At 39.4% G+C, this 11901-nt stretch overlaps 1 protein-coding gene across 4 annotated transcripts in view; it reads right to left on the reverse strand.

Annotated features, from left to right (window-relative positions):
- ERCC8 (ERCC excision repair 8, CSA ubiquitin ligase complex subunit) overlaps nt 1-11901 on the reverse strand; it is a 57303-nt gene that overhangs the window by 36111 nt on the left and 9291 nt on the right. For all 4 annotated transcript variants that reach the window (XM_024193172.1, XM_024193171.1, XM_024193174.1 and 1 more), the window contains 3 exons: nt 7178-7259; nt 6065-6133; nt 3982-4048 (listed from right to left, as the gene is read on the reverse strand). In XM_024193172.1, coding sequence (XP_024048940.1) covers nt 3982-4048; nt 6065-6133; nt 7178-7259 — 218 coding nt within the window. The remainder of the gene's footprint in view (nt 1-3981; nt 4049-6064; nt 6134-7177; nt 7260-11901) is intronic.

Below are 11901 nucleotides of genomic sequence, written 5' to 3' on the forward strand. Positions count from 1 at the left end.
ATTGTCCAAATCTACAAGCCATCTATTATTAAGAAGATAATAGCTCCTCCAGTTTGCTGTCAGTGCATCATCAGTATCTATCATCATCATCATCTAATAGAGCAATATGAGAACATTTTATACCCAAACCATATAAAAATCAGATTATATTCCCTTCCTCTTGTGGATTGGCTGGTGTATTTCAAAATACTACTTCTGAGTGAAACTTTTACCACATTCTATACATCTACAATACTCTTCTCTTGTGAGGGTTTGCTGATATCTACATGAAGTTTTGTAAGTTGTCTCTCAAATATGGAGAACATATTCAGTTCTAGATTTCTTTCTATAAGACAGCCAGTTCAGATTATCATGGTTTCCCTTTTTCTTCTGACGCTGACTCTGAACTGCTGTTACTAGAAGACGATCATTTGTGTGTCTCTTTCTTATTTCTTTATGCTCGGTTTGCACTTCTAGTATCTATTATTGTGGTTTATGGTGCTTTAAGAATGCTAATGACTGACTATTGTACCTTAAATTCTTAAATGCAGAGTTCAAAGAGACTTGTTACTTGGAAGCAACTGCAGCTAGCATTGGTTCAGAATAATACTAAGAATAAGTGTGCTGGATGTAGCTTGTAAGAAAGAACCTCTCACTATGCTAAATTGATTTATTTTGTTGTTACTTTAGTTTGCTGTTTTTTATTTTGATGAATTTAAAGTAGTTGTAATTGAGTCAGATGGCACAACTGACTGAATTTTGGGAAACATTTATGTACAGATGAATCAGAAGAAGAGCAGATGGAGAACAGAAGATAATAAGAGAAGAAGAGGGAGCATGTCCCTCTTTTTTGGACTTCAGCTGATTCCAATGCCACAAATAAGATTGCTGCAAACGTTCCATTAAGAGGCATATTCTGAACCTCTCCCATAAAATTTTGGTTGATGGACACATTGACTGGAATTTTTCTGAATTAATGAAACTGTGTAGAATATTTCAGAATAAGATTAGAATTATTAATATTATATGGCAAAGACTCAATCTATGATATATATATATAATTTAACAATAAAAATTACCTCAATTTTTCAGCCACTTAAATGTGAACACTGTTTTGTGGTAAAAAGAAAATTATTAACTATGGATCATTGTTGTGATTGTTGTCATAATCAATATTAGAGTTTTGTACATATATTTCTCTGAGTTAGGTGATAGCTGTATATCAGAGATGCCAGTGAAAATGAGTTTGCTGACAAAAAAGTGACAGGCATCTAAAACTGCTGACTGCAAAACTTTTGACCTCTAGATGACAAACAAATCTCATGTTAAACCTGTTAGTCACATCTGCAGTTTTAGAGATGAAATGCTGGGTCATCTAGAGTGTTATTGGACTAAAATTCTATTAACATTTTGTCATCTAAAACTTTGGATGACAAATCTTTTCCTGACTAAAACTTCTGATTGAAAATGGGTTTGATGACAAACATTTCTCATCTTTAGATGACAATGTTTCACCTCTAACCAAAATATCTAAACTGCAAAAATGTACTCAACCACAGAGGAGGATTTCAAATTACAGCAATAGGAATATTCATGTTCTTTAGAGTAATGTGTCACATTCTGCAACACACTCTCCTTAGTGTTCTCCCCATTTCTGTTATGGAAGGCACTTTACATATAATTGTAAGTATTGACATAACCTTTACTTTGAGAGTCTCAAACTTTGCAGGAATTTTCAGCATTGCCTAAATGACGTAAGACATTTTGAAAATTTTACCCATTGTCTAAAAATGCATAACAATTCAAATTATGGATTACAGGAGAGTTACAGGATGTAGAAGGGTAAGAAAAGAATGAGATAGGAACACTCAGTTCTAATTTTTTTGAGAATGAAGACCTCAAAGCCTCTCTCAAGCCTCATAATGATTTTTTTACATTAAAAGAGCCACAGTGAATTACATTTCTGCAAAAGAATAGATCTACTATTAAAAAATCTTTTCAAAAATTCTGTCATTATTTACTGATGTAACAAATGATATTGGAGATATGAAAATAATACATTTGTTACAGAAAAATGTTGCTGCACTGAATGCCTTGTGCTTCCTTCTCCCCTGGCCCGATTTCCTGGCATCCCGACGCAGCTTGACTCCTGGCATCTGACTTGTGATTCCTGACCTACAGTTTAGCTCCTGCTTCTGACCTCTCAGTATCCTGACCTAGCTGACTTTTGACTCCTGTGTTGTGGCTGTGGATTCTGGCTCCAACTATTAGTCTGGCCACCCACAACCCTGTGGGACCAAGCCCAGTGCAAGAAGGATGGACCTGGCACCACCACCATAGCCACCAGAAGCATTGGACTTGCCCAAATGGATAATTCAGGTGGATAATCAAGCATGGCAGCCGCAAGTTGCACAGTTGACAAGAGATAACCAGTGGCTGCAGGATCAAGCTAGGCAGCTCAGCACTGACAATACCACTCTGTGAACACTATCTGCAGGGACTTGTCCTGAACAGGGACCTGCAATACCTTTGCCCGAACAGTTAGATGGGAACTGACAGCAGTTCCAAAGTTTCATGAGCCAATGCCGGCTTCTGTTTCAGATACATCCCCAAATCTATGTCTCTAACCAGGCCAAGGTGGCCTTAGTTATCAGCCTGCTGACAGGAGACACGTTAGTATCAATTCTGGCGGGGGTTGCAGGAAGAAATCAAAGATAAACTGGTCTGAGATGCCTACAGGTCTAGACTTCTTTCTGGACTTTACCATCTGCATAGATAATTGGCTGGGAGAAGAAAGAGATGAAAAGACACTTGCATCCCTTATATCCGTGTGCCATGACCTCATCTTTTGCATCATCCACCAAACCCATGTCTCTTATACGTGCCACCCATGCACAAACTCAACCTATAATCTTAGGCTATAGCTACACTATGGCTAGAACAGCCCTCTAGCATAGATGCAGCCTACACCGAAAGGAGGTGTTTTTCTGCCGATTTAAGACCACTTCCCCGAATTACATTAGCTACATTGATGTAGCTGCGTCTACACTGGGGATTTTCTTGGCAGAGCTATGTCAGTCAAAGGTATTTATTTTTCACACCCCGACCAACATAGCTATGCTGACATAACTTAAGTGTAGACTGGGGTGGGCAAACTTTTTGGCCCAAGGGCCACATTGGGGTTGCACAGCTGTATGGAGGGCTGGGTAGGGAAGGCTGTGCCTCCCCAAACAGCCTAGCCCCCACCCCCTATCTGCCGTCTCCCACTTCGTGCCCCTTGACTGCCCCCCTCAGAACTCCCAACCCATCCAACCCCCCCTGCTCCTTGTCCCCTGACCGCCCCCTCCCGGGACCCCCACCCCCATCCGACTCCCCTGCTCCCTGTCCCCTGACTGCCCTCCCGACCCCCATCCACATCCCCACCCCCTGACAGGCCTCCTGGGACTCCCACTCCCAACCCTCCCTGTTCCCCATCCCCTGACCGCCCCCCCCAGAACCTCCGCCCCATCCAACCGTCCCCTCCTCCCTGACTGCCCCCCAGAATCCCCCACTCCCCGCCCCCTTACCAGCAGCAGGAGCTCACAGCCGTGACACCTGGCCAGAGCCAGCTGCGCTCCCCATGCTGCCCAGCGGGAGCAGCGGGCCAGAGTGTAGCCGTGCAACGGCATGCCTGCGGGGGAGGAGTGACAGCAGAGGAGGGGCCAGGGACTAGGCTCCCCGGCCAGGAGCTCAGGGGCGGGGAAGGATGGACCAGCCATAGTTTGCGAACGTCTGGTGAAGACCAACCCTGTGTGCACCATTTGGATAGCTCTTCAATACAATTTTTTCCATCTAGGATCTACAGTATCATGGTAGTATAAATACTAATGCAGACCTTCACCTCAAATGCATATTAAACTTTATGGATGTCATGTATCAAAATATTTTTTCTAAATAAGTCAGTTTACAATGCTTTCTATAAGCCATTTTACTGCTTATTTATATTACAGAAATAGTTTTTACCTTGCAGTTGCCAAGACATACTCATGACGTGGGGACCAGGCCACTGCCAGCACTTCTTGTCTGTGACCTAGAAATAAGGTACCATGAGAAATTTCAGGTAACTTATTGATAAACAACTTTTCTGATAGAAGTAAAAGTAGCATATATCCAAGAGAAATGCAATTGGACTAATCTATCAATTTACAACTACCATCAATATTCTGGTATTAATTTGAAGTTTATGGGAAGAGTGTTCCTTATTTTGGATTATTGGCAGTTTACCTTATTTTTTTTTTTCTTCCTTTGCTTGGGTAAGAATGCATTCAGCTGAAAATGATATGAAGAATACTAAGTTTACCTCTCTATACTTTACTAGCCCAGACGACTTTATCATTCTACAGCTATGCTAGCAAAATAGCACATACAGAATTTTTAACATTTAAAATACACAAATGTAAAAATCAATTTAGTGCCAGTTTTTATTGAGCTATTTCACCGTGTTTTACAGCAGATTAAAAAAATATATTAATGTATGTATGTATGTATGTATGTATAGCAGATCTTATATCTAGATTATTTATTCTACTCCTTACCAACATCCCAAATTTGAAGTTAAGTGTGTGCTTTCTTTTGGTCTCTTAGCAGCATGAGGATCATGCACTGCTTATTGAGTGGTGATACAATACGTTTATTAACAAACCATAGTGGGTTTTGAGCTCCTCAAAAAGATGTCTAGAAAAACTATAAACAATAGAAAGTGTTAGGCAATCTAAATACACCTCTACCCCAATATAACGCTGTCCTCGGGAGCCAAAAAAAAAAAAATCTTACCGCGTTATAGGTGAAACCGCGTTATATCGAACTTGCTTTGATCCGCCGGAGTGCACAGCCCGGCCCCCCGGAGCGCTGCTTTACTGCGTTATATCCGAATTCATGTGATATCGGGCCGCATTATATCAGGGTAGAGGTGTATAGGGTTGCTACTATGCCACTTATAATAAAATGGGCATGAGCGAGCAAATAATGTGATTGATAAAAAGTAGGTTAGATCATATACATACATCTTTGGCCTCATAACCAAGAGTTATTTATACCACTTCCTTCTGTACATCTATATGAGTACACTCAACATTTCATCATTTATATTTCCCTTATAGTGTTCCATTTCAATTACCCACAACCAACTCAAACACCAAGGCTTTCCAGAGCATAAAGCCCTAGGGCCTCCTAACATTATTAGATAAACTTCAAGGTTCAGATACTGCTATCCTTATGTCGAGTAATATCTTACTCCCCAAGCCTCTGAAGCCAAAGAGTCTTAAAGAAAGTACATCCATACAAAATCTCTAGAGGATATTTTGTTTAAAAATATTAAGGTTTTGTAAAAAAGCACACACACACTCTTCATGAACACAAGTACAACATTCCTGGAGGTCCTAAAACAACATTTAAACAAATATTAATCTATACTGAGTCAGAACGTCAGATGGTGTAAATTGGTACAACTGTGTTGATTTTCCACCAGCTGAAAATAGGGCCCCTTATCCTCAAGGGATGCTAAATGGAATTTGCCTTTTTATAGAACGATAAATTAAAAAAACCCCAGAAGTCTCTTAAAACTTTCATATCTCAAAAATTCATAATTTGTTTTTAAAAATAAACTACACTAACTAGATAACACTTTTGCTCAGCTAATTAATATTTTGATTTAAGAAGTCTGAGTTATGCAAACAGAAATACATTTGAACATGCTTTTATAATTTTAAATGTATAAACTAATTTCCCTCCAAACTGGTTTCTCATGCGTCTAGTTACACTAGAATGATTTAAGACTAACTAGTACTCCAGAAATCAGGGTTTATTATGAAAATTCCCATAGACCTAAAATGATAGCTGTTCTTTAAATAGTATTTGTGTTCTCCAATTCAGTAGCACTAGAATAATACACAGAACTACCTTTTTCACTGTGTAATTTTCACAACTAGTACTAAACACATCAGTCACATTACTTACAGAGAACACATTATTTATAGTGTTTCTTTACACTGGCTGGTCTACTCAAAGTAGTTATTGTTTAAAAATTATGTTTCAGGCTAAGAAGTACCCTGCAGAATTTGAGAACAGGATCCAGACTTCAAGTCACAAAGCTGTACTTTGGGGCTTTTGGTACCAACTGTAACAAGAAAAACAAGACAATGTAAAAAAACCCAACTCTTAACAAGGAATAAAAAGTCTAACAAGTCTTACTACAAAGATATAAAGAAACTATCAGCTTCATAAGATTTCACACACATTTGAACTGATAAAATTACCAAATAGATTTTTAAAAATGTATTGCAACTACAATAGATTTATATTTTCAAAGTTTCTGCATACAATTCTACTAAATTTCCCACATTAACAATATACTTAAAGGTTGTTGGGCAGGAGTTCTCAAACTTCCTTTGCGACAACAAAAATTACTACAAGACCGCAGGAGGAGGGACCGAAGCCTGAGCCCTGCTGCCCCAGGTGTGGGGGCCAAAGTCAAAACCCGAGCCCCACCACCCCAGGCAGGGTGACCAAAGCCAAAGCCTAAGGGCTTCAGCCCCAGGCAGGAGGCCTATAATCTGAGCCCTGCTGCCCAGGACAGGTGTCTTCAGGTTTTGGCTTTGGAGCCAGGCCCCAGCAAGTCTAATCCAGCCCTGGCGACCCCATTAAAACAGGGCTGGACCCACTTTGGGGTCCCAACCCACAATTTGAGAACCGCTGTTGTAGGGGAAACAAGGCTGCTCTTTTTTCTAGATTTATGAATTAAGAATATGGTCCCTTCTCTAAAGAATTTTTTTTATTAATAGACAATAGTAAATACCTACAGTACACAGTACACGTTCAACTCCAATAGATCTCAAGACCAAATACTGATTTAGCTGCATTAATCTGAGTTGTGTGTATTTAGAAACACTAGCTGAACCATGCAAACTCGGTGGTGCATGGTTTGCTCATTTCAGCAATTCAAAGGGGGTATTTTCCTTTCATAAACAGTATAAGTCCAAATGAAGTGATTTTATTTAAAAAATGATCTCAGTTTTACGAAGTCTTTGATATTATTTTGCTTGAAAATAGACAAGACTGTTGCATAGGTAAAAAGTCATAGAAAAATAAAGTTAGTTTTTAATCATTTGCCTCTTACTACAACCCAAATATAGATAGGAACTTCTTAAAAACATATACATACCTGCTATTAAGCAGTGCTTGGTAGCAACTGGAGAGATATGATGGCTATAAACTGTTCCCTCAAAATTAAACACATCTGCAGGCTGGTAATTAAAAGAAAACATCTATCAGCTTTGCCCCTTGATTAATATCATAATGAGAATTTGAATCTCTTCTTTAAAATTGTTAAGCATTTTTCAAGTTAGAGTTACTGTTTACAAGGCTGCTCACATGCTCTACTGACTAAGTGCTTAATCATGCAAATAGTCATGCTATCAGAACTAGACATTTAGCACAGGCAGGTCATGGAGCTAACATGGCAAAGAGTATTAAAGCCTGGAAGAAAATGCTCTGATTACAGTGACAAGGGGGAAAAAAGGGAGTAAGAAAAGAAAGCAAGGAAGAAGGTGGGGTATGGAAATGGAAATCAGTGATAATAGGAAAGAGCTAATACCTCTTGTTAATCACATACAAAACATGCTACCTCAAAAAACAAAAAGGATATAAACAAAAGGCAATAGTGAATGGCTAAACTGAACTGTCACCTTAATTTTAAAGTTGGCCCCTTATTTTATATATTTTTCTCCCCATTTTCTGTTGGGACTCAAGAGCTATGTTGACAAGTTCCTGAAATCACCTCTGTTTTATTGTTTACATACTAAAATACAAGCCACCAAATACACATTATGTGCAAGAAGACTGATAATATTACCGTTAAGAACCTGGACTTCTCAAATTTCCTCACCAGTGTCCTCAATTTTTCAACATCAATGCTGCATTATTGTCACAGTTCCTGAATTGTTTAGTACTGTCTCCCCCTTATCGATATTTTAAAGCTTGGTGGCTCCTCACAACCAAATAAGGACATGAGTTTGGACCGTTTTGTGATTTTATTCAACTACACACAGTTTGTTTATTACATAATCTGATCTAATCTGGGTTTTTAAAACTATAATTTGAAAATTTGGATTTTTTGGCGTGACTAGACGCAGCCTAAGATTTTATTGGGAAGAACAGACCTGTTTCAAACTACATAGTTGTGCAATGTTTTATTGAATCTCTGATAACGCCAGTCATTTTAGACATTTAAATTACTTCTGTGTTTAGTTTTCACAAAAATTGTTGCTGACTACTTAAGACTCAGAGAAAACTGGAAGTGAAAGGAAGCAGCACTTTCATAGCTATACCACAGAGTTCTTGGCGCTCTCTCAACAGAAATCCAGAATTCCTGGTCTGTAAGATCTGAAAACTTGGCCTTCTGAATAAGATCTCTTGACAATTCTAATATTTTTTTAAGTTGAGATAATAAAGGTTGGAATGGATTCAAATGTTAGTGAGATGGGGTTTCGAATCCAGTTGGTATCCAGAGATTCATGTTCAATTCCAGGAAAATATTCATCAAAATAGGAATATTATCCAAACAAAAAACCTTGCAGTCCCTTCTGACCCTATGATTCCATAAATGAGTTAATATTTGGTCTTTAATAGCATTATCATCACTTTCACTCTATTTAAAAAGTTTGAGAACACTGGAAACATCTCAGTAATTTCCTTTTCAACATGGCACCTCCAAAGACAATGCTTGTTCATGAATTCCCCAATTTTTCATATCTAGTATATTTGTATTCCTACCTTGAAGTGTTAGGCTCAGTGCATTTAATTTGCCTGATATATTCACCAGGTAAGCTAATGTAGTCAAGAAATCCATATTACTCATGTTATCTGCAAGATCGGTTTTCCCAAGAAGAAAATTTCTGATTTTGCCAGGCAATTCAAAGATGTATTGTAACACTTTCCCACGAGATAACCACATGACTTTACCGTGAAACGGAAGCTGAGTACGGTTATAGCCTCTTTGCACACTAAAACACTGTGTGTTCACTGCCTGGGATTTCATAAAATTAACACCACTACTGAAGGCCTATGTACTTCAGGACACAACTTTTTCAATGCTGATGCCTGGTGATGAACCGTAGTGTGTCCAAATGATGCCACTTTCTTTACTCGTGCTGCAACCCACTGTTCTTACCGGCCATGGCTGCTGCCTCACCACACAGCACAGCACACCTCACAGTGTCCAATTAACACCTTCATCCATCATGAATTTATCAAGGATCTTGAATATTTCCTCACTGGTTGTTCAGGGTTTCTTTGCAAAATAAAAATTCTTCAGCTATTGAACTTGCTTTGACAAATCTCATACAACACAGAAACTGAGTCAGTGGATTCATCAAACTATGGTGAAAAATATTGACTTCTTCACTTGTTCTACCAACTGGTCCTGAACATTTTCTGCAAGGTCATCAGTGCATCAATGGATAGTATTATTTGACATGGGAATGGTTTTCAGTGCCATGACTGCTTGTTCCCCAATTTAATTCTTCATATGGCTATTGCTGGTGGAAGTGGAAGTGTCTTGCCAATGGTGTGTGTCTGCTTGCATTTTGTAATACACATGGCTATAACACAAGATGAGCCTAAGGCTTTTGAAGAACAGTTGCTTCTTTAGACATGACTTCTTTGTTGGTTTTTATTCTTCTTGTTTCTGAAAGAAAAGTTTGCGGCTCTTGTTTACTAATTCCAGGGGCTTAGTTTCTAAATGTCTCTGTAGTTTCCCTGGCTTCATACTTTCATTTACTAACACTTGAAAACAAAGGCCACATTGTGGCTGTGAACTTTCTGCAGTAATACTGAGACACAAAATCCAAACAGAGTAACTATCATCATATTGTCTACTTTTCCTCCTTTTCTGTTTAACTTTATTAAAATCTTCATCTTCAGCTGAAGATTTGCCACATGTAAGGCTTAGTACTTGGTCAAAATCATTCTATTATAAAGAAAAGACCCACCTCTCTCTCCCTCCACCCCTCAACCATCTGCTAGTGCCAGAAGAGTGGGCAGGGAGCCCCCTTTGCCCTCTGTACCACCAAGGGCTTTCAGCCAAGAGGCTTCCTGCTGAATGCTTCCTTCAGCAGGAAGTCTCTCTGCTGAAGGTCCCCTGCAGGAGCAGAGGGCACAACAGGCTTCCAGCCTAACAACAGCAGCATATAAAACACAGATCCATTTAAGCCTAGCTAAATATTAAGCTGTAAATCGGCCTAATAGGGGATTTTTAAGCCTAGTTAATAGTCTAATTAGAAACAAACAAAAATGGGCATTATTGATTAAAATTTCCCCCCCAAACACTGAGGGCTCCCACATGAACTTTCATGGTTCATCAAGGAAGCCACAGCTCATGGTTTGGGAAGCACTGGTTTACTGTGAGGGTTTATGTTCAGTGGCACATTGTGTCCTTCTGACATTTTAACAATTACGAAGTACAACAGTTTAAATCTCAGGGGGTAGCCATGTTAGTCTGTATCTACAAAAACAACAAGGAGTCTGGTGGCACCTTAAAGACTAACAGATTTATTTGGGCATAAGCTTTCGTGGGTAAAAACCTCACTTCTTCAGATGCAGCTTAAATTTACAGTTTAAATTTGGGACTTCATCTTTGATGTTGTGGACAATGTCAGGTAATTTCATTTTTGTTATGTTTCCTTTTTTTAAAAATAGTTTAAAATTGCTTTTTATTTTAAAGAATCAAATTTTTTGGATATATACCGTTTTGTAGCAGTTTGTACACCAAATGTCCTTTATATACTGTTTTTTGTAACTCATTCTAAGAGGATGGTCTAAAGCAGTATCTGGTTCTTGCTAAGCACACAACACACTTTAAACAACAAAACAGCAACACTACCTCCTCCCTCCACAAAAACAAAGCTATACATCTCAACATTACACTTTTAAAAAGGTTTAGAAAATAATAATTTTCACATCTCATTTAATCATAGAAATATTGCCTATTGTGTCCTTGGGATGACAGAATCTCCAGTTTTCATGATCTTCTCACCTTAATGCATGAGGCAATATTCTTGGCAAACAAACAATGTCAATGTAAGGCCATTGATACATGAAATAAAAGAGATTAACCACAGTCCAAAATTCATATATCAGCTATTAGAGGACAGAATTTAGTAGCAGATTAATAGCTGTAATATGTAAACTTTATTTAAGTCATGACAAATTGGTTAGTGTTTCTCCTCATGGTTTCCCTCGTTCTATTGTTTTAAGCTTATCAAATCCTCTCACACAAATATGGCAAAAGGTTTAAACCAGGGGTAGGCAACCTTTCAGAAGTGGTGTGCCGAGTCTTCATTTATTCACTTTAGTTTAAGGTTTCGCGTGCCGGTAATACAGGTTAACGTTTTTTAGAAGGTCTCTCTCTATAAGTCTATATTATATAACTAAACTATTGTTGTATGTAAAGTAAACAAGGTTTTCAAAATGTTTAAGAAGCTTCCTTAAAAATTAAATTAAAATGCTGATCTTACGCCGCCAGCCTGCTCAGCCCGCTTCCAGCCTGGGGTTCTGTTCACCTAGGCCTGCAGCGGCCTGAGGTCAGGGCAGAGGGCTGGGGTGTGTGTGGAGGTGCAGGGCAGAAGGCTGGGTGTTGGGGGGAGGTCAGGGCAGAGGGCTGGAGGGTGTGTGGGAGTGCAGGGCAGATGGCTGGGTGTTGGGGGCGACTGGAGGTGCAGGGCAGAAGGCTGGGGGGTGCGTGGAGGTGCAGGGCAGAAGGCTGGGTGTTGGGGCGACTCGAGGTCAGGGCAGAGGGCTGGGGGTGTGTGGAGGTGCAGGGCAAAAGGCTGGGTGTGGTGGGGGTGCAGGGCAGAAGGCTGGGTGTTGGGGGGAGGTCAGGGCAGAGGG

The sequence above is a fragment of the Terrapene carolina genome, unplaced genomic scaffold, assembly GCF_002925995.2.
Source record: "Terrapene carolina triunguis isolate 2854851 unplaced genomic scaffold, T_m_triunguis-2.0 Scaffold69, whole genome shotgun sequence".
Classification (NCBI taxonomy): Eukaryota; Metazoa; Chordata; order Testudines; family Emydidae; genus Terrapene; species Terrapene triunguis.